Genomic DNA, 26,033 nt, shown 5'->3' with positions numbered 1-26,033 from the left:
TGAATTTTGGCTAAAGGCACACTTACAGTAAATTCATAGAGGATTACAATATTCACACTCTCATCTGGTAAGTAATCTTCCTCTTTGAAAAGATTTGCTTTAACAAAAGTGATGTTAGAAGCTGTAATTTGCCCTAAACCACTTTTACCATTGATTTTTACATTCTCAGCACAAGTTATGAGGTTACCTTTACCTGAGCTCAGAGTAAAAGCATTTACATGAAAGGTGGCAGTGTTGAGGTATATTTGGTTACACACAGACAACTGCTTAGAGTCAAACAACATACCAATCAACATTGTTACAAACCGGGTAGATTCTATCCCCATCTTTGTTATTGAGAGGAGCTGGCTTTTCAGGACGATACAGTTCCTGGTGTTCCTTTATTCTCTTGAGTTGGAGCTATAGTTTTTTCCACTTTTGCCTTAGCTTCTAATTCCTGCAATCGAATATATACCATTCTTTGTTCATGTTCAAAACACAGGCATTCTCTTTCAGCAGCAGCTTTTTCCATATCAGCTATTCTTTGCTTTTGTTCAAGTTGCCGCTGGTTTCTCACTGCAAGCATTTTTGCTGTGTCTGCTTCCTTATCGCTGGCAATTAAAAGATTTTTGAGTTCCTGCTTTGGGGCTTTTTTGTAAAAGACAACTCCCTCTGTGAGCACAATTCTTCAAGGCTTTTTCTGTCAAGATCATTATACGATCATTGGGTCTCTAGAGAGCGAGGGTGGCCTCCCTCCAAACCAGAGGGTAAAGAGTCACTCTCTCAGCCTGAGTGGGCGGGGCCAGGCCAAGCTTACTCCACCCCCTGGAAAGGGAGGGGTGGAACAGGAAGAACAAAACGCGGGCCCCTTAGCCCAGTCAGAGGAGCATCAGCGAGGGAGACAGACACAGACTGCTGGCTGTTCCCTGCTGCCGAGCCAGGGGAGGCCCTGGACCGGGGAAACCTGACCTTTGAGGAAGGGCTTGGGCTACCAGGACTGCCAGCCTCAGATTACCTCGAGGACCTGGAGAAGCCAGGCAGCGACCCGAGCCAGAGTGAGCCTGACACTGAGGATGAGCTGGAGCTACTGGGGCTACCAGTGGCTGAATATCCCTATGAGTTGGAGGAACCAGAGGGACCCACTCGAGAGACTGGGTAGGAAGTAGCCCAGGGCAAAACTGGACAGTGTGTTGAGTCAGTGTTTGGTCAGCGTGTTGTGGACGGATCCCCGCTGATGACTATGAGCCACCAATGTGATATGGCCATGAAAAAAAGGTAATGCTGTCTTGGGATGCATCAGATGAGGTATTTCCAGTAGAGATAAGGAGGTGCTAGTACCGTTATACAAGGCACTGATGAGACCTCATCTGGAATACTGAGTGGAGTTCTGGTCTCCCATGTTTAAGAAGGATGAATTCAAATTTGAACAGGTACAGAAAAGGGCTGCTAGGATGGAATGGAATGGAAAACCTGTCTTATGAAAGGAGACTCAAGGAGCTTGGCTTGTTTAGCCTAACCAAAAGAAGGTTGAGGGGAGATATGATTGCTCTCTATAAATATATCAGAGGGATAAATACCGGAGAGGGAGAGGAATTATTTAAGCTCAGTACCACTGTGGACAAAAGAACAAATGGGTATAAACTGGCCATCGGGAAGTTTAGACTTGAAATTAGACGAAGGTTTCTTATCATCAGAGGAGTGAAGTTCTGGAACAGCCTTCCAAGGAAAGCAGTGGGGGCAAAAGACCTATCTGGCTTCAAGATTAAACTTGATAAGTTTATGGAGGAGATGGTATGATGGGATAACATGATTTTGGCAATTAATTGATCTTTAACTATTCATGGTAAATAGGTCCAATGGCCTGTGATGGGATGTTAAATGGGGTGGGATCTGAGTTACTACAGAGAATTCTTTCCTGGGTATCTGGCTGGTGAATCTTGCCCACATGCTCAGGGTTCAGCTGATCGCCATATTTGGGGTCAGGAAGGAATTTTCCTCCAGGGCAGATTGGAAGAGGCCCTGGGGGTTTTTCGCCTTCCTCTGTAGCATGTGGAACGGGTCACTTGCTGGAGGATTCTCTGCACCTTGAAGTCTTTAAACCATGATTTGAGGACTTCAGTAGTTCAGACATAGGTGAGAGGTTTATTGCAGGAGTGGGGCGGGGGAGGGTGAGATTCTGTGGCCTGCATTGTGCAGGAGGTCAGACTAGATGATCATAATGGTCCCTTCTGACCTTAATATCTATGAATCTATGACCCAGTAGCGGGACCCTCTCCTCCTGCCACTGTCAGGGCCCTGGGCTGGAACGCAGTGGAGTTGGGTGGGTCTGTGTTCCCCTACCCCAGCCACCCCACCTCGGGTGGCAGAACCCCAATAAAGAAGACTGACTCATGCCGGAGCTCCCCTGCCTAAGGGGCATGACAGTGACTCATGCAAGCACTTCCCTGCCTGAGGGGCGCACCAGTGACTCTTGCCGGCGCTTCCCGGCCTGAGGGGAATGTCATGGACTCTGGCTGGCTCACCTCCCTCTGCTAACTTCCCTTTGACAGAAAGGTGTGACAAAGGCCTTTCGGCAGGCAGTAGCTCCCCACCTCCCCCCAGTGGCTCGGCGGACAAACTGAGATCCTATTACAGGGTCACTCACTGTAACTTAAACTCTCCAATATCAAAATTAATTGTTGACAAGTGTGTGGTTCTGATGCAAAAACCCAATTAACTTGTGGTAATGTGTATCCTAGCACTACTATGCCACTGTGACTAGGGTCCTAGTGGGGAGCCAGCCGAGGTCACTCAATTTGGGTGATCTGCAAAGAACGGGACAGACAAACCCCAAAGCTGGTGGATGGTTCAATACTTAGATTTGCCAAGGCAGCACTAAACAGTTTCTGTTATACCTTAATGGTTATTCAGAAGTCCAAACAACACAGTTCCCTTGCAGTAACCCAGCCTCAGGCCTCCATCCAGGTGCCCAAGTCAAATATGATGAAGATTTCTGAAAATCTTATTTCATCATATAAAAGAAAAGGTTCTACCAATCCCACGGATCAGACACATTACCTCCCAGGTTATTGAATATTCCAGATCTTACCCAAATACATGCATACAGCCAGTTCCTATTAACTAAACTAAAATGTATTAAAAAACAATAGAGAGAGAGAGAGTATGGTTAAAAGATCAGTATACATACAGACAAGAGTTCAATTCTTATACGTACAGACAAGGTTCAGATTCGTAGCAGAGATGGTGAGCTTTGTAGTTGCAAAGAGTTCTTTCTGAAATAGTCCATAGGTTTTTAATCCAATATTTACATTTCAGGGCGGTCCAGTCAGAACTGGGATCTCAGTCCTTGTGGCTTAGGCTTCCCCTGCATGAAACCTCAAGCAGATCTGAGATAAAACGTATCAGGTCCCAAGGATCTTTTATATAATATCAGGTCTTCTTTGACTAGTTGGAGTTCCTCGGGGAACACAAGGCTCTTATTTCCTAAGCATCGTTGTTAATTATTCACAGAGATTCACATAAGACAATTTATCCATCAGGCAGTCTATCACTGGTACTTAGCTATACAAATTAACATGAGACAATCGCCTGTTCCTTCACCATTCACCGATGATTTGCTATACATTTCAAAGAGAGATGAATATAGAGATATCCTGTGTTTACACTTCATTTACATGCTAGGATGTTCTTTTAATCTTTGAATTATCAGAATACAGCATAGACAGGGATTGTTGACCACTACCCATACATATGTAAATATACAAAAACACAAGCGTTATCTCCCCACAAATCTTTAAGGGTTGAATTTGAGTCATTTATTTTGCAGGATGTTTAACCCTTTCTGGCCATGCGTCACAGTTGTATTATAGACTGACTTTTTACATTCATGGTTGATATATTGTACCATGTTTAAGAATAGAAAATGATTGGAAATAAGCAGTAGTTTGAGTACCATGTCTTGATTCAGTGCAATCCAGCATTTTGATCTTATTTTCAGATCATTTTCAAGTTTTTAAATAAAACAACTATGAGATCAATGAGACTATGAAAGACCTTGATGAGTTGTTTTTAATAGCTAAAATTTATTTATTTATTTTCAGATGATGGGCCAGATCCTTGGCCTGGCACCATCTGGTTAGTGCTGCCTTAGCAGAAAAAATGCAACTTGAAAGTAGTCTTAAAGAGCCACATGAGAACTTCAGTTGGTGTAGCTGGCTCTCCTCAACCCACATAGGGTTCACATTGGAGTAGGAAGAGTGTGTCAGGGTAGAGTGCATGGCACTCCATATCATCCTTGGGCTCTACAATGGACCTTGTGACCTAAGTGTGGTTCTGAGCCTCTCCCTGCGTAACTGCTAAGTGCATTTTTCCTTCTATTTGGAGACATTCATTTTAATTAAGGAAATAACTCCATGCAAGCATATCTTCACATTCCCATCTTCTGGCCCCAAGGCTCTTCTCTGTTTCATTGCTGGTTACATGCATCTTAGGTAAGAGTTAAATGTCACTGTATCAGAGATAAATACTACTGTTGAGTATTATCTGCCATCCATCACTCTACACTTTGGGCAAGCCACAGCCCCAAAAGTGTTTTCAAAGACTTGTCGTGCTGGTGGCTGCCCTTCATCTGCAAGGAACTTTTTACGACTTAGATGACCTTTTAATCAAAGCCTCCTTTTACCATCGAGCTGTGTGACTACCAGAGACTTGCTTGTCTTAAATGAGCATAAATGCATTAGCAACTTTCAGAAGAGTGCTCTTACTCCTACACAAAACTTGGTGCATCAGAAGGCTGTGTCTACACTGCAATATATAACCAGTACAACTGAGTCTTAGAGCTTGGGTCAATTAACTGAGGCTCATGGGACTCAAGCTTTAGGGTTAAAAATAGCAGTGTAGATATTTGGACTTGAGTTGGATCCCAGACTCTCAGATTCTGTGAGGCCTGAACTTCTACAACGATATTTTTAGCCTCTCACTCCGAGCCCTGTGATCCTGAGTCCATTGACCCTGGTTCTGAGAGACAGTGCCACGGGTCTTTTATTGTAGTGTAGATATACCTTGAGAGCTCTTTTTCTGGCCAAAAATGACTCGAATCTTTCTCTTGCATGCACCCCTTTCCCCCGCAAAATCCTTACAAGGACAGATCCTCCCAGTTCAGACTCCTTATTTTGGATTTATAGGACTCCTAGGCTGTCTATTTGACTGGGACTTCACCTTCTAGGCTTGATGGTATCGTGTTCAGATACAGTTGACTGGTCTTTAACGCCATATATAAACTTCCTTCAATCCTTTCTACTGTCCTAGTGGGACCATCACTTATAGTTAATGTTCTGGTTTGTGACCTCACCCAGATTCATGCTACTGTTTTTTCCTGTTGAGTTCATAAAACCAATTAATTCTCAGGCAATCCTCTTAATGGTTTCCTGTGACCTGAATTTTTACTGATAATCTTTCAGGTTGGAAAGCCAAATGGTGAACAGATACTCTCAAGGGAAATGGACTTTGCATGAGTCTATCCTCATTTTCTGTCTCTTGGAGCTCAGGGTAATTGGCCCGCCAGTTAGTTAATTCCTTCCTCTCATCTCTACCAATTCCATTTTGTTGGAATGCAACATTAGCACCACAGTTGCTTATAGAAATCACCATGGGGGACAAAAAGCTTGTGATTCTTTTCTGTTCAGAGACCTGTGGCTTTATTTTCTCTGCAAGATATTTCAGGAGCAACAAGAACATTCAAGCAGACTGGCTTAGCCATCAAACTAATGACTCACTTTTATTATGATAATAGTTCATGCCTACCGCAAAGGAGTATTGTGACAATTAGTTATGTTTGTACAATGCTTTGAAGATAAATATATATAAATAATATGAATAGATTTAACTATATATATAGTTAAATCTATTCATATTATTTTATAAATTATTAATAATACATTTATCTACAATTTTCTTTGTTGCCATTCAATAACAGTGGGGCTGATATGTGCCAATGTAAATGTTTGTTAAAGTTTAGCAAATTTGTTATTTTGCTGAGAAATTAATGCTGCTTTGAAGATCAGTCATATATGGCTGTTGACCTCTTTCCACTGGACTCTTCAAATGGTGGTGAGACATTTCAAGATGTATGTTTATTTACATTCTTTGGCTTTGTATTCATTGGACCCTAGTTTTCTCTCTATTGTGAATGCGGGATTCAGGCATTGACCCATACGGATATACAAGAATTTGTGCTGAGCTTATGCTGGTGCCAAACTGTGAACATGTATAGTTTTGTGTGATTTTGAGCTTTGTAGAATACAGCATCTGTATGATTTTAAAATATTTAAATCAATAAAAAGTAAAGTTTGGGAGTGGAAAAGTAAGCTCATTTCTAATGTAATGGCAGGGCGATACACTTCCATGTTGTAGTTAGATTCCCAAGAGGTCTCTGCTTGATGAAAAAAAAACTGGAGGTTTGTCTGTTATGACATGGGGGGCAGCAAAGGAAGAAACAGTGCTTGGAGGTTAGTATCGGTCGTAATCCTACATTATGTGAATACACAGATTGCTTAGGTGAGTATCAAATATTTATCTGAGGAAAGAATTTTCATTAGGTAAGGTTTCATAGAATGAGTTTTATTTCAATACTAATGCATTTTCACACTGAATATTTATAATTTTAGAATGAAACTGACTAATTTGGCTATCATTTTTGTACAGACTGCAGCACTTTAGCATTATAAAATAAATTCAGAAGTTGCATTAGTAGTATAATTATAACATACGTATTGATTCAACGTGCTGGAGATGAAATTCATTGGACTGAAGTAATACTTATGTGGGTATAATATCCTTATATATTATTTCTCCAGAGATTATGGAGCTCATTATATAATAATATTTTACTCATAGTAGCTTTCGATATGTGTAACTCTATTATGATGGTTATTAAGGTGCATCATTAATAAATCAAAAACCCAGTAGACCAAATAAATCCCTCTCATTGAAAATCCTGTGGGAGTAGAAAAGTTATTGTGAACACTTTGGGCTTGACGTTGAGTCTGTTCTATCTGCTTTGCACCAGTCTGGCTTAAGACTGCTGGAAACCAGGAGGATCCGCCCTGGCTGCGGCTTTAGCTGTACCATCTTTGATGAGGGAATCTCTGAGATGGCTTTTCAGAGTGCCCAGAACTGAGGGTCACCTTGTTACCCCCCTGCCTCAGCAAAAGAAATACTTTACTTTTGCTTAACTGAATGTCAGCTCCTGGACACCACCAGTCTATTAGCCACCCGAACAATTTCCTCAGGGCTCTGGAAGCCTTTACTTTGTCTTGAAGGTAACAGTAAACATACCCCAGCCCCTGATCCCCTTTGGCAAAGTCCTCCTGAAGTATTCAGCCCCTGTCACTGGACGCTCACAGAAATTAGCATGTTTGCTGTCCCCAAGAAAACAGTATACACACAGCTTGACTGGTACAACTCAGCATCAGGTTCTTTATAAAATCACAGCACTGAGATTTAGTTATAGTGAAAACAATTATAAGTTTGTTGTCAAAGATAAAGATTTAAGATACTGAGTAAGGATAATGGGAATAGAAATGGTTACATATAAAACAAAAAGTGTTACATGTTTCTTCTAGTCTAAACGTGACTTTAGCAGGCTAAAATCCTTGTCTAAAGTAGTTTCTCACCTGAAGCATTCTCCCAGCCTTACCAGCCAACATGGCTGGGATCACCTTTCATGAATGCAAAAAGCACTGTACTTTTTGTGCTGTCATTGTTTTGTCCCCAGAATCAGGCTAAACCCTGTGGTTCTTTTCTTGATGTGCTAGCTAGAAGTTGTCTTCACGTACTTGTGTTAACTCCATATGAAAACAGGCTTCCATCGTGTTGGCTTACAATGCTTAATCTACATAAGATTTTATTAGACACCTCACAAGACCTTTCATGGCTAAATATTATGAAAGTGATGTGTTAGGAATAGTGAGTTTGTCAGGCCTGATAGGAGTTGCGGTTACAGAACAGTGAATCCTTTGCCAATTGGCACTGCGGGATTGTTAAGATCAAACTCTTTCTCAGCACTGACCGTTTTAATGCCTTTGGAGATTTCAAAGTAGCTAGATGAAGCAAAGGATTCCTCAACAATGAAGGATTCCTTGATGTCTTCCCTTGTTTTTAGAATACAGTAACTCCAGAGCCCGAGTCATGTTTATTGCAAGCGTTTCCTATTTTTGTACCATCTAATTCACCTGATTATGAAGGATCAGAGATACTTGTAATGAAGGTTTCTCTTCATCAGCATAACAATAGGGGTAAGAATAGAAGCCTACTCGAGTTTTAAAATCTCCTTTGGCTATCCCATCAGCAGAAAGATTTGCATGTTCTGACTCTGATTCCCTTCAGCTCCAGCAAGAGGAATCCACCTAAGAACAGAGCAAGACAGGAAAAAAAAATAATAGAAAAAGCAATACAAATGAGGCTTATGAATTAAAAAGTTTAAAACCTAATTACTCTCCTAGGGATCCTCCGAGTTGGGTGAATGTGTCTCACCCATATGGTCCTCTACCTTGGCTATGTTGGTCCCCATGGCTATAGTATTCGCAAGTTTCCTCACAAGTTTGGGACAAGTTATCCCACAATACATAGGACATATGTGTGTGATGAATTGGGAATATGTCTGCACAATTTTTAAACCTCATGTGTCTGTGTGAGGTTGCAAACTCCATTTTGAATGTGCAGCATTTTGCCTTCTCTATGGTCTGTTTGCCTCCATGTTAGGTTGAAAATTCCAGTGGCAAGTGGCAAAAGAATAATAACAGAATCATAGGACTGGAAAGGACCTTGATAGATCATCTAATCGAGTCCCCGCCCTCATGGCAGGACTAAGTATTATCTAGACCATCCCTGACAGGTGTTTGTCTAACCTGCTCTTAAAAATCTCCAGTGATGGAGATTCCACAACCTCCCTAGGCAATTTCTTTCAGTGCTTAACCACCCTGACAGGAACTTTTTCCTAATGTCCAACCTAAATCATCCTTGCTGCAATTTAAGCCCATTGCTTCTTGTCCTATCCTCAGATGGTTAAGGAGAACAATTATTCTCCCTCCTCCTTGTAGCAACCTTTTATGTACTTGAAAACTGTTATCATGTCTCAGTCTTCTCTTCTCCAGCCTAAACAAACCCAGTTTTTTCAATCTTCCCTTATAGGTCATGTTTTCTAGGTCTTTAATCATTTTTGTTGCTCTTCTCTGGACTTTATCCAATTTGTCCACAATTTTCCTGAAATGTGATGCTCAGAACTGGACACAATATTCCAGCTGAGGCCTAATCAGTGTGGAGTAGAGTGGAAGAATTACTTCTCGTGTCTTGCTTACAATGCTCCTGCTAATACATCCCAGAATGATATTTGCTTTTTTTGCAACAGTGTCACACTGTTGACTCCTATTTAGCTTGTGATCCATTATGATCCTCAGATCCCTTTCTGCAGTACTCCTTCCTAGGCAGTCATGTCCCATTTTGTATGTGTGCAACCGATTGTTCCTTCTTAAGTGGAGTACTTTGCATTTGTCCTTATTGAATTTCATCCTGTTTACTTCAGCCCATTTCTCCAGTTTGTCCAGATCACTTTGAATTTTAATCGTATCCTCCAAAGCGCTTGCAACCCCTTCCAGCTTCGCTATCATCTGCACACTTTATAAGTGAACTCTCTATTCCATTGTTTAAATAATTGATGAAGATATTGAACAGAACTGGACCCAGAACTGATCACTGAAAGACCCCACTCGATATGCACTTCCAGCTTGACTGTGAACCACTGATAACTACTCTCTGGGAATGGTTTTCCAATCAGTTATGCACCCCACCTTATAGTAGCTCCATCTAGGTTGTATTTCCCTTGTTTGTTTATGAGAAGGTCATGTGAGACAGTATCAAAAGCCTTACTAAAGTCAAAATCTACCACATCCACCGCTTTCCTCCCATTCACATGGCTTGTTACCCTGTCAAAGAAAGCTATTAGGTTGGTTTAACACAATTTGTTCTTGACAAATCTGTGCTGACTGTTACTTATCACTTTACTATCGTCTAGGTGATGGCAAATTGATTGCTTAATTATTTGCTCCATTATCTTTCTGGGTGCTGAAGTTAAGCTGTCTGGTCTGTAATTCCCTTTTTATAGGTGGGTACTATATTTGTCCTTTTCCAATCCTCTGGAATAGTGGCTAGTTGATTCTTAACTACCCAATTATTGGAAATTTCTTTACTCTAGGCAAAAGACTGGTCCCTCCCCAGAAGAACTGGATTAATGGGAGGAAGTCACCATGGCAACAAAGTCATCTGGTGGGTGCTGATGTGGGGAAACTGGCAACTGTGTCACCTGACGTAGCACACTGAAGGTTTTAAAGGGCAGAGTTTGGTCTGTTAGGTGGCCATTTTCTCCAGTCCAGGAGGGAGAGGTCACTCAGCACACAGTACTTTTGAGGGGTAAGGGGCTCCAGGCCACTTTCCTGTATCCAGATGGTCCCAGGGACTCAGACCCCAGCTTAAAAAATTCTTGGAGTGGTGAGGAAACTGAGGCAGGGACATGTGTTTAGCGTTTGTTTTGTGTGATCTGTACTCATCTGTTCTGTACATGAATACATATAAAAGAGCATAAAGATGTTAGACTGGGCAAAGTGTGTGTGTGTTGACTGCTTCAAAACTAGAGCATGCACCTGTGAGAGTTCAACTGTAAGCAAAAAGCTTCACATCTTTAGGTGGAGTTCTGGGAAAGGGGTGTGTTCAACCCTAATATTGAACTGGTGAGTCTAAAGGGTCAATGCCGTGCAAAGGGGCCAGGCAGCTAGACAGTGGATTCCAATGCTTGGAGGAGGGTGCCAGATGGCAGATCTGTATCTGGAGAGTGTGCTTACAGACCCGAAGCTTGGGATAGTGGTTAAACTCTATTCAGGCTCCAGGAGCTTGAAACACCTTGATGATCCAGAGCACAAAGTCTTGGATTCCCTTCTCAGAGCAGTCTTGATGGGTGGCCAGGAAGGGGTGCTTGCTTGGATCTGTGACAATATGTAAATCACTTAATTCACGTTCTTGAGTGTTGCATCATTCTCCTACTTGAATGATGGCATCAGGAGAATAACATAATTATAGTGATGAGAAGGTATTCATCCACTAGGAAGATTCATCTGGTTCTCCACATTCTTCTTCACATGACAAAGCTATCTCATACATGGTGCCTGAAACAACTGATGATTTAAAAACCTTTCCAGAATTATTGAGGCACATTGCAGAAACATTGGAAGTCCCACTAGAAATCGTACAGGAAAAATCATACAAATTATTTGATAATTTACAACCAGCCTCTCAAAATATAATTTCCCTCCCTGTAAATGAAGGAATATTAGAACAGGCACAAAATCTTTGGGCTACCTCTGCCTCAGTTTGAACGACTTCAGAACGTGCTGGTCAGAGATATCAAGTACTGTCCAAAGGTTATGAGTATTTTATACTCATCCTCCAACTTGATGGGTTGTTACTGCTGCAAATGGAAAGTAAAAAAGTTGGGAAAGTCAACTCCCAAAGAAAAAGAACCAAAGAGTCTAGACACGTTTTCTGGAAAAAAGTTTATTCATCAGCTTGCCTAAAGGTTAGGATATCTATCGACCTGTACTGTCTAAATATTATTTACACTGGGGCTGACTCTCTGACTTTAAGGACAATTTATTGATGAGTTCAGAATACTCTTCTTGTGTGGTTGGTTTTGGACACATTTGAGGATGTGGATTCCTTTCAGATACATTTATTCCTTTGCCTTCATTCTCTTCCATGTCGCACCACACAATATGATACATCACTTGCCCATATGATGTCAACACTAATGGCAACATACAACTATCGGGACCGGTAAGCTTCCCCATCTGTTTTGACCACTAGAAGGGTTAGAGCTTCTTCAGAAGCGAAAGGTGGAAGAAGGCATTTTGTCACTGACCTAACCATTTAAACTCAGGACCCAAAGGCTTCACACCACATTGATGAGCAGTGGGTGTTCAGTGGATTGAGAGAATTATATCTCAGCTATTTCTTGAAGACTGTTCTGACCAGCATCGTTTCAGTCTTGCCCAGGTTGAGTTTAAGCCAGTTGTCCTTTACCTAGGAGATAAATGCAAAATTAAGACACTGTGACATCTGTGTTGGTTGCAGCTGTGGAAAAGAAGATATATAAGTCGGTATAATCAAAGTATTATTGACAGCATGATGAACTACAGGACACTCTAGATGTCTCTTCCAACCCAAATAATTACATGCTGCAATTCTGCCATGAACCTGAGGATCAGTGTTCCTCTAATTTTTCCTACCCATGTGCGGAATGAATTTTGTTATGTGCACCAATATGGAGGTGATGTGTGACACATCACCTTCATATCAGTGCACATAACAAAATTCATGTGTTGGGAGTGGGGCTGAGGGATTTGGAGTGTGGGAGGGGGCTCAGGGCTGGAGTAGACGGTTGAGGTCCAGGGGTGTGAGGACTCCGGCTGGGGGTGCAGGCTCTGAGCTGGGGCCATGGATGAGGGACTCAGGGCTGGGGAAGAGGGATGGCATGGGGGGGGGGAAGGCTCCAGCTGAGGGTGCGGGCTCTGGGATGGGGCCATGGATGAGGGGTTTGGGGTGCAGGAGGGTGCTCTGGGGCTATGGTGGGGAGAGAGGACTCCCCGCAGCTCTCTCTCCCCACAGCAGCACCTGGGCTAGGGGGAAGAGTTGCCTCTCTCCACAGCAGCAGCTCCAGGGCTGGGGCTGCAGGAAAGGTGCCCCTCCCCCTGGCCCCCGCAGGTCTGGGCCTTGTCTGGGTGTGGAAAGGGGTGCTCCAGCTGCAACAGGTCTGGGCTGGGCACCCCGGGTTTGAGCTGGGCCTCCTGGCTGGGTTTGGGCTGGGGTAGGGGCACCCTGGCTGCAGCATAGTTGGGGCCAGAGGTCTCCTCGGCTGTGGCAGGTTGGGGGCCGTCTGGGGAAGGAGCGCCCCTCCTCCAGCCACGGCAGGTCCCCAGACGGGTTCCCCTGAGCACCTGCGCTGTGCTAAATAGGTTGCTGCACAGCCGCACATGTTACAGGAAACTTAGCTGAGGACCCTGGAAGGTTTGTCATCTGCATACTGAAACTGCCATAACTCTAGTTAGTTTCAATTATGCCCTCCACTGAAACTGGCCAGACTTATTAACTTCAGTGTATATGCGTCACTGATACTCCTTACAGTAGATAAAGTTAAGCATGTGTGTATAGGTCTTCTGGAAATGAAGGCTGTTCTTGTGGCTAATGCAAAGAAGTAGGAGACTGGAGATATGTGTTTTATTCCTAGCTCTGCCACAGGTTTACTGTTTTCATCATCTGTAAAATGGGGAGGCTGCTGCTTTATTATTATATAAATGAGGTTATTGTGAGACTTACTTCATTAATGCCTTTACAGCACTTTTAGAAATTCTCAGGTGGAAGGTGCTATAGATGTGCAAACTATTATTATAATTTCATTTAAAATAAATACACTGTTACAATTCCATTTATATATATCTGTGAATATTTAAAAACGTTATAACTAATATTTTCAGTGTTTCTTTAATATTTTGCTTCTTTTATAGAATAGAACTGAGGTAGAGAATTTAACTGGCACAAGCTACAATAAACTTAATTGAATATTTAAATATACATGAGTTTGCTGTTTGTTTTAAGTGTCCTGTCTTGTTACACCTCTGTATATGTTTCTTACACATTCATCCCAGAAATGAAGAATATTCTGATGAAAACTGTATAAAATATTAAGTACTCCGTTTCAAGACAAATGATTCCATGAGATAGATCATAGTGTAATAATATCACTTTAATGACTGGGTAAAAGTAAGAGAATTGTAACTAAAATCTGTCAAGCTTTTTTAATAATAACTAGCTTTTTTTAGCAAATTACTTAGAACAAAATTAATTCCTGCCTGCTGCAATGAATGTTGTACTTCCTGTAGATTTTTTCTATTTAAAAAAAAAAAAGTTAAATTCATTTTTGTAGCGTAAACAAACCTTGCTAGCCAGATGTTAGGGAAAATTCATAATATTGAAATATGTCATTGTTTATTAAAATATAGAAAAATGTGATTGATTTATCATAATATTCAGTTGTATGGACAAATATAACTTCATCCATAACTTTACAATAGCATCCTGTAATGAGATTTCTTATTAGCTGCTGAAAGTTCTGTCTTTCTACCCAATCCTGTACCACTTAGTCAGGCAAAATATCCAATGATTTAAACTGATGCTTTCCTGAGTAAGTTTGAATCACATCAAGGTTTTGGATACAATTGCATAGTGTGGGGACTCATTGTACAATTTATTCTCCATCAAGCAACATCTCTGAAATTACAAAAATTAAGTAATAGTTCTGTGGTGCTACTATAATTGCATAAGATAATTTTCTCATGACAGAGGTTGGCTGCATATTTGTGCTTATGTTCCCATAGAGGGTTGGCTTCTGCTGGGGAGGGGAGTGCTGCCTTTTCCTTTTTGCAAATAGTTGTAACCAATGTTCCATCTAATTTTTGACAAGCTGTGTGCGCAAAAACTTTCTTCTGTGCAAATTTTTGACAGGATGTGTGTGCAAAAATTTTCTTCTATGCAAATTGGTGTGCTTCTGTGCAAATTTTTGTGCGCACGGTGTTTGGCTGTGTGCGTGGGGTTTAGGATCTGTGTGTGCGCTAACACACACACAGTTTAGAGGGAACAGTGGTTGTAACACAAGAATGAGCATGATGTGCTGGCCATATCCTCAGCAGTAATATTGCTGCTGCTTGGGAATATTCTCTGTAAATGCAGCACATTTTTCTGATTTTTCAAAAAAGAAGATAAATATAGCAAAAATAACCATACAGTTATTATTTCCATTTCTGTAGATGTTTCTCACAAAACTGAATTTATTTTATTTAATTTACACTATGCTTTGGGAGCCAAATGGATCTTAACATCTTTAGGTGCTGTAGGAAAAGTTGCATTTGCAGCACTCATTCTGAGCCGGTACAATTTACAAGGGTTATGACATTTCTTCTACTACCTTTTATTGATCATTTTAAGAAAAAGGATCAGGATCAGGGCTGATGAAGGCCTCGGCTGGAGAGATCTTATCCAGCTAAATTCAAAGCATATTTCCTCCTTAATCTGCTGCAAATGGCTCTGAATCCAGTACCAGAAACTGAGTTCCTATCCCATCCTTAATTACAGCAGCTTCTGAAGCACTTGACATGCTTCTGTGTCATATGAATTTCTGTGTGGAGGCCTGGACACATTAGAATTGGATTTAACTAGAAGTTGTAATTTTAGCTCTCTTGGAGTTGTGGACTAGTTGATAAAATGTTTTTTCATCAGGGGAAGGCTTAGTCATCTTACTGCTGTAATTATGTGTAGTCATCTTAAGATTCTAGTTTTCTTTATCGTGGTCCATAGAAAGCTTGTGGTCACGGTGGTGTTCAAAGCCTCCTTTTTGAGAGAATGCAGAAACACGTTTGTGTGCATAATACAGTTACTTAAGTTCGAACTCCAGACCCTCCAGAGATTACTGTATTCAGACCTATCTGTATGCGGTGGGTGTTGACTTGCAGCATTTTTTGTCAGCTTCTTAGTGTACTGTTTCGCAGTCAGCTTTTTGATGTTGATGAGAGATATTTTAGTCTACTTTTTAGAACCACCAGTTTTTATTCTTAGAACTGTGAGAACATGAGCCAAACTTCCCTGAATAGCCCCTGTTGCACAACTCAAGTCTGTCCAATAAGCGTTCAAATGGTAGAGTTGTTTGGGCATCCTGACTTTGTGGCCAACCAAGTCTTGGGATTTGCTGTTAACTAGGCTGGCCATTTTCAACACCATGAAGCTTAAGTGAATGGAAGGACTGTGTTTCGCACTTTCATGGGAGCATGTTTCTTATGAGAGTTCCAGCATGTAGTGCATATTAGCTCCATGGATTATGTCATGTGACAGTGGGTAGTAAATGTTCGCTGGCATTCTTTGCCAATATTTTGAGTTTTAAAAAGTAGATGCTCACTTGTGTGTGCACTTCCCATGATGTTTTGGTACAAAATCACTGATATGTGCTCGCACATACAGTAAACATGCATGTACAAAAGTAGGGACAGGTCACATTTTTTTAAAATCAGGTCCTTTGTTTCTTCCTTTCAGAAACTGCTTTCAAGGCAGGCCTTTCACATTTTTTAAAAACTATTTTTACTTTCAAATAACAGTTTCACAAGGTAGGGGGAAACAGCTGATAAAAAGTATTTAGTCCTTACTGTTGTTTGGCTTCCACTTTTTGGAGATATTTTGCTATGAACTGGAAGAAATGAAATAGATGGGAAAAGTGCATGTTAAAATTCACCATTAATTCACAATTGTAAACTACAATCTCAGTAATCTAGGTAAAATGTAAAAATCTAGGATAGATTAGCTGGAAGAGTGCAAAAATCTAATAATTTTTCATTACGATTACTCAAATTCAGAGATTTATTTAAGATGAAACCAAGTTAAGGAAAAAGAAAAGGCATACTGGGATGTGTGCACGTGCATGTGAGCAAGTGTGTGGTTACTTTTCATTCTTCCTGAACCTTATAAATTTACATTAAAAGCAATGCTCTTTCCCCCAGCATCTGGTTTGCTAACATATGCTATGGCAACTGGTGCAACATTTTTCTTATAAAGTGTTTATTGTTATTGTTTAATTTTCTGCTTTGAATCATTTATAATCCAAATATAGACTATGAAGCACAATGTCCCTTTCATCACTGTAACTGATTAATTTCAGAGTTATTTTTCTATCTTCTTTAGCCATGTAATATTTTTGTACCATGTTTAGTTGATTTAAAGCTTCTTGCATTTAATTAGTTCTTGTTTGTCCCTATAGAGCGAGCGGGCCTGCTTCCTTTTATTAGAAATTCAGAATGTATTGTGACTCTTGAGTTAACTAAAATTTATGTTGTAATTATGTAAATGAGTACTGCAGATGCAAAATCTTTTCTATATTGCAAAATGGAAGACACACATAGAGCTAGTCAATGAATCACTAGTAATTGGTTACTAAAAGGACTACCTACATCTAGCGTATACTCATTAAGTACACGCAGCCTTGTGCAAAGAGAGCAATATTTTCTTTTTTTAAACACATTATATTAAGTATCAAATAGTTAAATTAAACAATGAAATGGAAAAAAAACTTTACAAAGAAAACTTTGATTCATAAATATGCCAGAAAAATCCCTCTAAATGGAAGAAGAATAAAATCACAAAATACTTTAACATTTTCTAAATTATTTAAATATGCTGTGTACTGTTTATGGCGGAAGTACTGAGCTCTGTCAGTAGAGAGCAGCAAAGTTGCAGGGGATCTTTTTTTGGGATCTTGGAAACTGTCACAAGATTTTTGCTTATTTTCTTTATTAGCTGGTTAACCGTTCCTTTAGGTTGGTCTTTTAATGAAGTGTTCATAATTTCATAGAGAGGGTGAGTTTGGTTCAGATATTTAACTAGTTGGCCCTTGACCTTCAGTATACTTGTGGGCACTTCCTTAATGGATGTTAAGTGCTTCTATTTTTATGTTCTTCAGGGTGTTCCAGGACCTGGACAATATGAAATAAAAAGTCAGTTTCAGAAGGTGGAGAATATAACACAGAATGGAAATGAAGTTCCACGTGCTCCTTTTCTTTCGCAGTCCAAAGTAAGTGCCAATAGCATGTTTCAGAGTAACAGCCGTGTTAGTCTGTATTCGCAAAAAGAAAAGGAGTACTTGTGGCACCTTAGAGACTAACCAATTTATTTGAGCATGAGCTTTCGTGAGCTACAGCTCACTTCATCAGATGCAATAGCATATTTTTCTTTCTTCTCTACTTTCTTGTTCAAAACGCTTGAAAACGTTATTAGCTGCATAATCCACAAGAATCACAGAATCATAGAATAATAGGGTTGGAAGGGACCTCAGGAGGTCATCTAGTCCAACCCTCTGCTCAAAGCAGGACCAATCCCCAATTAAATCATCCCAGCCAGGGCTTTGTCAAGCCTGACCTTAAAAATATCTAAGGGAGGAGATTCCACCACCTCCCTAGGTAACACATTCCAGTGTTTCACCACCCTCCTAGTGAAAAAGTTTTTCCTAATATCCAACCTAAACCTCCCCCACTGCAACTTGAGACCATTACTCCTTGTTCTGTCATCAGGTACCACTGAGAACAGTCTAGATCCATCCTCTTTGGAACCCGCTTTCAGGTAGTTGAAAGCAGCTATCAAATCCCCCCCTCATTCTTCTCTTCCGCAGACTAAACAATCCCAGTTCCCTCAGCCTCTCCTCATAAGTCATGTGTTCCAGTCCCCTAATCATTTTTGTTGCCCTCCGCTGGACTCTTTCCAATTTTTCCACATCCTTCTTGTAGTATGGGGCCCAAAACTGGACACAGTACTCTAGATGAGGTCTCACCAATGTTGAATAGAGGGGAATGATCACGTCCCTTGATCTGCTGGCAATGCCCCTACATATACATCCCAAAATGCCATTGACCTTTTTGGCAACAAGGGCACACTGTTGACTCATATCCAGCTTCTTGTCCACTGTCACCCCTAGGTCCTTCTCTGCAGAACTGCTGCCTAGCCATTCGGTCCCTAGTCTGTAACGATGCATTGGATACTTCCGTCCTAAGTGCAGGACTCTGCACTTGTCCTTGTTGAACCTCATCAGATTTCTTTTGGCCCAATCCTCCAATTTGTCTAGGTCCCTCTGTGTCCTATCCCCCCTCCAGCGTATCTACCACTCCTCCCAGTTTAGTGTCATCTGCAAACTTGCTGAGGGTGCAATCCACGCCATCCTCCAGATCATTAATGAAGATATTGAACAAAACCGGCCCCAGGACCGACCCTTGGGGCACTCCGCTAGATACCGGCTACCAACTAGACATGGAGCCGTTGATCACTACCCGTTGAGCCTGACAATCTAGCCAACTTTCTACCCACCTTGTAGTGCATCCGTCCAGCCCATACTTCTTTATGAGCACCACCTGCAATCACTGCTCCCTCTAAGCTGTGCTCGTGTGCGCATACACACAGATCCGAAACACCGCGCACACAAAAATTTGCACAGAAGCACAACAATTTGCACCGAAGAAATTTTTTGTGCACATGGCCTGTCAAAAATTTGCACAGAAGAAATTTTTTGCACACATGGCATGTCAAAAATTAGAGGGAACATTGCCTGCAATACAAAATAACAAACAATTTATGAAACAAGGGTCTGATGAAACAAGGGTCCATCTCAGCATTCTAACAATTACAAAGACTTTGTGATATTTGTTTCCATACTTTATGATATCACCAGAATCCCTTGATGGAGTATAATAGTCCTTCTATTCACAGCTGCCTCTTAGATCTGTGTATAAAGACTATATGTAGAATAATTGAATATAACCACACTCCCACTGCTAATTAAGATTTCACAGCTACTAGCACATCAGGGGCTATATTTCATGACTATGTGGTCGTCTACTACATTTCAGTTCTTTGGAATATGACTCTTAAAATTGTAAGGAAAAACTCAGAGCTAATACAAAATATACAGTATGCAAAAGACCTCTGCTGAATAACTGACTGAGTTAGCTCTTAAATCACAATTTACCACCCATCCCAAAACCCCGCAACTGTCAATTGCTGAGGAAAAGAAAGATTATTACACTGTATTGAGAAGAAATGAGGTAGCTATGAGTTATGACACTCTATTTTCATTGAGAGGTTCTGGTGACACCATAAATTGTAAGCGTGAAACTTTGATATGGAGTTATAGTTTGCAAATTCAAAGTATATCATTTGATGATTTTTTTTATCATATATAATGTATGGTCATGGGTTTTTTTGTTTTTTTTTGTAATTTCCTTTCCTTTTTTCTTTTCCTGTCATTCAGAACCTTCTCCTTCCATTCATATTTACTTCGTCAAAGAACATCTTATGCAAGCCACAGTTGGTCTGTTCCATGCGTGTCATACATCTAATTTTTATTTTTACTCACCAGAAATGTTGTCGGATGTCCTAGAAGACAGAGGAATCTAAATAAACTCTCCATCCATTTAGTTTAAACAACTTCATGGAAGTTCTTTTAAGAAGGCTGCTACAATGACTTTAATTCAGCAGGCTATCAGAGTGGCTTTTCCTTTTCTGAAAATTTATATATATTAAGGATTTTTCTGCATGGGGTTTTCTATATTTATTGTAATCTGTAAAATATAAAGTTATGCAAATGCATCAAGAACTTATGTAAAAATCAAGGCTAAATGAGAGCAAAGTTTCAAGGGTTGTATGTCTTCAGAACCTTTATAAGTAGATATGACTTTAGTCAGTTTTCCTGTGTTTCCTTTTTTGTGTTCCATCAGATATATGAACTAGAAAGTACATTTATTAAAATCATACAGAAAATAACCTTGTATAGTTCTGCAAGTTTATTTTTTTGAAGATTGTTAAACATTTGTTATTACAAGAGGAACATTTCTAATGTTTTGCATATTTTAGGGATAATTTTTCAGTGGTATGCTTTTACCAAAATTTGCCATCTTGGATGCCTAAATTTAGGTGCCAAACCATATTTAGGCACCTAAAGAGACTGCCTGATTTACAGAGGTGTTGAGCATAATTAGCTCCTGAATAAGTCAGTGGTTTGCAATGGTGAAAAGTGCTCTGAAAATTAGGTCATTTTTTTATTTAGATGACAAAATATGGATGTGGTTGTCTAACTTTAGGAACCCATGGTTGAACATTTGTTATTCTTCGCGTAGTGTCCCTGTGGGTGCTCCACTGTCAGTCTGGTAGTGCCTCCTGTGCCTGGGAGATCTTCAACAGAAGTGCTTGTTGGGCCGCACGTGCGCTTCTCCCTGTCTTGTGCCATCAGTGGCATCTATATAGTGCTGTGTGGTCCAAATGTCTTCACTTCCTTCTCAACTGCCTTTGGTCTGGGATGGAATCCTGAGCAGAGCCCTTCAACCATCCCGAGTCTTTAGTAATAGTGTTTCCATTATAGTTAATTGTAGATACCAGCTGTTTCCTTTAATTTTTCTTCCCCCTAAAAAAACCCAAAACCCGTTGCCCTTTCCTCCCTATTACTCTTTAGCTTAGCGTAAAAATTTCCTTTTTTCTATGCTCTTCCTAATTGGGAAACTCTCCCTGCTCGGGTTATGCCTGGATTCCCTGGATTTAAGAGATGCCTCTTTTGCCGTGAGGCCACCCCCATGACCGATGGTGACTCACGGTGCATACACTGCCTCAGTGAGGGTCATGTCTCTCAGAAGTATACCCATTTCCTCAACTTGAAAGCCTGGTACAGAAAGAACTGTGAACTGAGGCTAATGGAGAGCTCTGTGCAACCAGCCTCCGACCTTGTCCCCGATATCTCTCCTATGTTGCACTCACCATTGGCACAGTCATCAGCCGACCCTCACTTGCCATGCACTACCAAGAGAAAATCCACACTTTTACACCGAGATGAAAAGAAAAGGTCCACTAGCTCACTCTCTAAGGAGCGACCTCAGAAAAAAGCATCCCTGGCAAGGTCTGTAGCCCCAGCGTCCTCAGGGGTGAGACTTGGCTCCCGCGACTGTCCAGGCATCTCTGGTACTGGCGCAAAAGACAGGTCCAAGGACCCTAAAAGGGAGGGACTACAGGTGGAAATACTGTCTCATGGCACTGCAAAAGACAGTGTAAAACTTTCAAAATTGGCACCAACCTCCTCAACAAAAATAATCCTGAGTGTTTTGGCACCGACTAAACATCCAGCACTGCGCAAGCTCTCAGCACCACATAAGCCCTTGGCACCAGCTATTGGCCACTCAAAGGAATGCATTCCGCCATCGGCACTGGCTATGCCCTCAACAACTATACCACCGCTGGTGCTGATGATGCTCCTGTTGGTACCACAGGCATTCAGATACCCCAGAGAATCATAGTCTCTGATATGCCAGTGTCGTCACGTCTTCACAGTGAGTTCCCTGCACCTCATGCCTACTCTCCGGAGACACATCAGCACTCTACTTCCAAACTGAGGACCAGACCACTGTTCTTGAGTGAGGAAGGAGAGGAGTACTCCACTGCACACAGTTCTCCATCATATCAAGAGCAGACACACACAGAGAACCATCCTGTCATCTCCGATACCCAATGACCAGAACTGAACCAGGTCCCTGGTATGGACCCCCATGGATACAACCCCATATGCCAGTTCCTCCACATTGGCCCCTATTGGGACCCAAGGGCTGCATATAGGGTGAACTTTCCCAAATCGCTCACGTAGTAGAAACAGATACAAAGACGAACTCTGTCATCTTCAATCTCTAGATCACCTGACATTGAACAAGAAATCCACCCCAAGATAGAAGGTCATTCCATATTTATCCACCCATCACAAAAAGATTCTTTAAGGGCCATCAAAACCTTTACCTTCAAATATGTGACCCCCACCTTGGGATACCAACTTAGTTCTGCACTATCTCAAAGGCCCTCCAGTTGAGCCCATGGCAATGTGCTCCTACACCCACGTATCCATGAAGACAGCATTTCTTGTCACCATCATGTCTGCCTGAGAGGTAGGGGAGATAAGTGCTCTCATGGCATACCCTCCGTACACAGTCTTTCACAAAGACAAGGTCATGTTATGACCACACCCAAAATTCTTACCCAAGATGCCATCCTCTTTTCACGTAAACCAACCTATTCACCTTCCTTCTTTCTTCCCAAAGCCACTTGGCAACCAGCATGAAGCCATGCTGCACACATTGGATGTCAGATGAGCATTAGCCTTTCACACTGACAGAACCAAATCTTTCAGACAATCACCACACTTATTCCTCTCTGTTGCAGAGAGATCAAAGGTCATATCCAAATAATGTTTCTCTGAATGGATCTTGGAGTTCCTCTGCCTTTGCCACCAATGACGCAAACTGTGACCTTCCCCACCTGGAACTTGAACACATTCCACTTGCTCGCTGTCCACCTCAATTGCTTTTCTGAGCAACGTGCCAATTACTGACATTTGCCAAGCAGCCACCTGGGCATTTACAGACTTTTTTTAGCCAACACTATGCAATTACCCATGATGCCCTACAAGGATGCACTGTCTTATCAGCCTTAGTAGATGTCACTCTGAACCCTGGCCTTCCATCTATGGGCACTCCTCTACAGTCATCTATAGTGGAGCACCCATAGGGACGCTGCTTGAAGAAAAAAAAGATTACTCACCCTGTGCACTAACTGCGGTTCTTTAAGATGTATGCTCCTATGTATGCTCCTATGGGTGCTCCACTACCCACCCGCCTCCTCTTTGCTTTGGAGTTTAAAGATAGACTCTGTGGTAGAGAAGGAACTGAGGGCAGTTGGACTGCACAGTGCTGTATAGACACTGCTCATGGTGTGAGATGGGGAGGAGCACATGTGCAGCCCAACGGGCACAGATACCGAAGATCTCTGATCCCAGGTGCAGGAGGTGCTACCGCATAGGGGGACACATCTCGAAGAACCTCCGTTACTGCACAGGGTAAGTAACCTTCTCTTCTGTATGATTTTAATTACAGTAGTTAGAATTGTGGTTAGGATTTTCAAAAACACATAGGTGACTTAGGAGCACATTGACTTTCAGTGGGACTTGTGCATCTAAGGACACTTCTTGCTTTTCACTGAACTGAAGCAGTGTCCACCTGCATCATTGCCTCAGGGCAAGTTGATGTGCTGTAGATTCACATCCTGACTTGCAGCGTAGTAACTTGTCATGTGGACAAGTCCTAAGTCACTTAGGCCCTTTTGAAAATTCCTCCCTGCATGTTTAAATTCCTGCACATTGAGGTTTACTTCACACTTTCATTTCAAGTTAGTTGTGAACTAGCTGATTGGGTTTTTTTCGGTGTGAGTGTAGAGAAAAATGGAGTAATCCCTTGGCTCAGTCATCAAATTTGATTTAATCTCTCCAAGATAAATCAATTGACCACCACATGGTCTGCTATTTGTAGATATTTTGGATGAGAACTTAAAAGCAATCCCCTATGTGTTCTTTGTGGACAGTAAGTATCTCCTCATATAGGATTATGAAACTATTATGGTGTACTTGCCCAGATATTTGGCCTCTTCTTCCCCATTCTGTTTGTGTTGTGTATTTACTAGCTACTAATATGGCTGTACTTATGTGTGTGCGTGTGTATGAAGTAATTCAAATTAGTTTTATCTATCTATCCTTGTGTGCGTGTATGAAGTAATTCAAATTATATATACTATATATATAAATGATATATATAACAAATTATATGTATTATATATATAACTAATTTGAATTACTTCATACACACGCACACAAGTACAGCCATATTAGAGAGAGAGAGTGTGTGTGTATATGTGTGTGTGTATATGTATATATGTGTATATATATATAAAAAGTATGTATTGTACAGACAATGATAATAAAAATTGTATATGAGGAGTCTGATTTTTGAAGCTGGGCATGTGTTATTACCTGGACCTATACCACTTGTGCATGTGCAGACTGAGTACATATCTGTGCAAACTGTCAGATATATAAGTGGCTGTGGGTACACAGAAGCTGAATACTGGTAAACATACAAATGACATTTACACTTGTTCCCTTCTTTGAAAATCAGGTCCTATATATTCAGATAGATTCAAGATATTAGTTACTATATATAAATTATCTTCACTTCATTCAGAAAGAAATGAGACCCTATATGTTGCTATACTCATGTGAGCACTTTCTGCCCATATAGTTTCTAAATGTGCTGCAGGTTGTCATTGGCATATTTTTTCCTATGCCTCTCTAGAGATTTGTACATGTGAAATCAATCACCCCAGCTCCGGGTACATATAATGAACCACGCTCAGCTCTTGAATCCTTGAAGAAACCATCAGGAATGAAAAAGATCCCATTTGGTCAAACTACAGTTCGGTTCACTCAGGACTCCAGGCTCGAAAAAACACCAGGTTTGCAACTAATCCAAGTACTGTTGGCATTTAGTTTACATGACCCAGTATTAGGCAGATTGATATTCTAGGAAGTTAGCAATTAATCTTAAAAAGTATTATTAAAATACAGTAGGCATTAGGGCAAAATACACATATCAAACAGCACTCTCATTTATACTGAAATCTGGAAGGAGCCCAAAGGGAAACAAATGTAGTCTTCCATTCAAGATTTTGTTAGCTTGGTGTTTCCAGGTAATTTTATACTGTCGGTTCAAAGTGATAAATGTAGGCAATATTATTTGCACCTGTTGGGCTTACTGATCTAAAAGAAATCCTAGCTAAAATAAACGGAATTTGAATTGCATTTGTGGGGAGTGGATTTTTTTAAATTTGTGTTGTTGTTTAATAAGGATTCTCTGTGTGAAGTGTAGACTCTGTAGATTTTTCATAGCAGCAGAATATGCAACATGAACTATCTTAACATGGAGAGTGTTGTTCTGCCTGATGTTATATAGTAATTTAACAACTGCCAATGAGGTTTATGTTCTTTACTTCCTGCCTGGTAAGGACATAGCCAGGTAAAACTATTTATCCCAGTGATGCACTCCCCACTTACTACAGGGTCCTAGAAGAAACAATGCTTGAATTAGAGCAGGGGTTGGCAACCTTTCAGAAGTGGTGTGCCGAGTCTTCATTTATTCACTTTAATTTAAGGTTTTGCGTGCCAGTAATACATTTTAACATTTTTTAGAAGGTCTCTCTCTATAAGTCTATATATTATATAACTAAACTATTGTCGTATGTAAAGTAAACAAGGTTTTCAAAATGTCTAAGAAGCTTCATTTAAAATTAAATTAAAATGCTGATCTTACGCCGCCGGCCCACTCAGCCCGCTGCCAGCCTGGGGTTCCGTTCACCTAGGCCGGCAGCAGGCTGAGTGGGGCCTGCGGCCGGGACCCCAGCTGGCAAGGGGCTGGCAGCCAGAACCCCAGACTGGCAGCGGGCTGAGCAGGGCCAGGGTCCGGGACCCCAGACGGGCAGTGGACTGAGTGGCTCAGCCCGTTGCCAGTCAGCCCGCT

The 26,033-nt window shown here is 41.2% G+C and overlaps 1 protein-coding gene across 1 annotated transcript in view; it reads left to right on the top strand.

The window, feature by feature from the left end:
• Nucleotides 1-26,033, top strand: part of STPG2 (sperm tail PG-rich repeat containing 2) — a 405,813-nt gene that overhangs the window by 72,326 nt on the left and 307,454 nt on the right. The window contains exons 8-9 of the mRNA XM_077814758.1: nucleotides 17,579-17,689; nucleotides 24,813-24,972. Of these exons, the coding sequence (XP_077670884.1) occupies nucleotides 17,579-17,689; nucleotides 24,813-24,972 (271 nt within the window). The remainder of the gene's footprint in view (nucleotides 1-17,578; nucleotides 17,690-24,812; nucleotides 24,973-26,033) is intronic.

Source organism: Eretmochelys imbricata, chromosome 4, assembly GCF_965152235.1.
Source record: "Eretmochelys imbricata isolate rEreImb1 chromosome 4, rEreImb1.hap1, whole genome shotgun sequence".
Classification (NCBI taxonomy): domain Eukaryota; kingdom Metazoa; phylum Chordata; order Testudines; family Cheloniidae; genus Eretmochelys; species Eretmochelys imbricata.
This window is presented reverse-complemented; position numbering and strand designations above follow the sequence as displayed.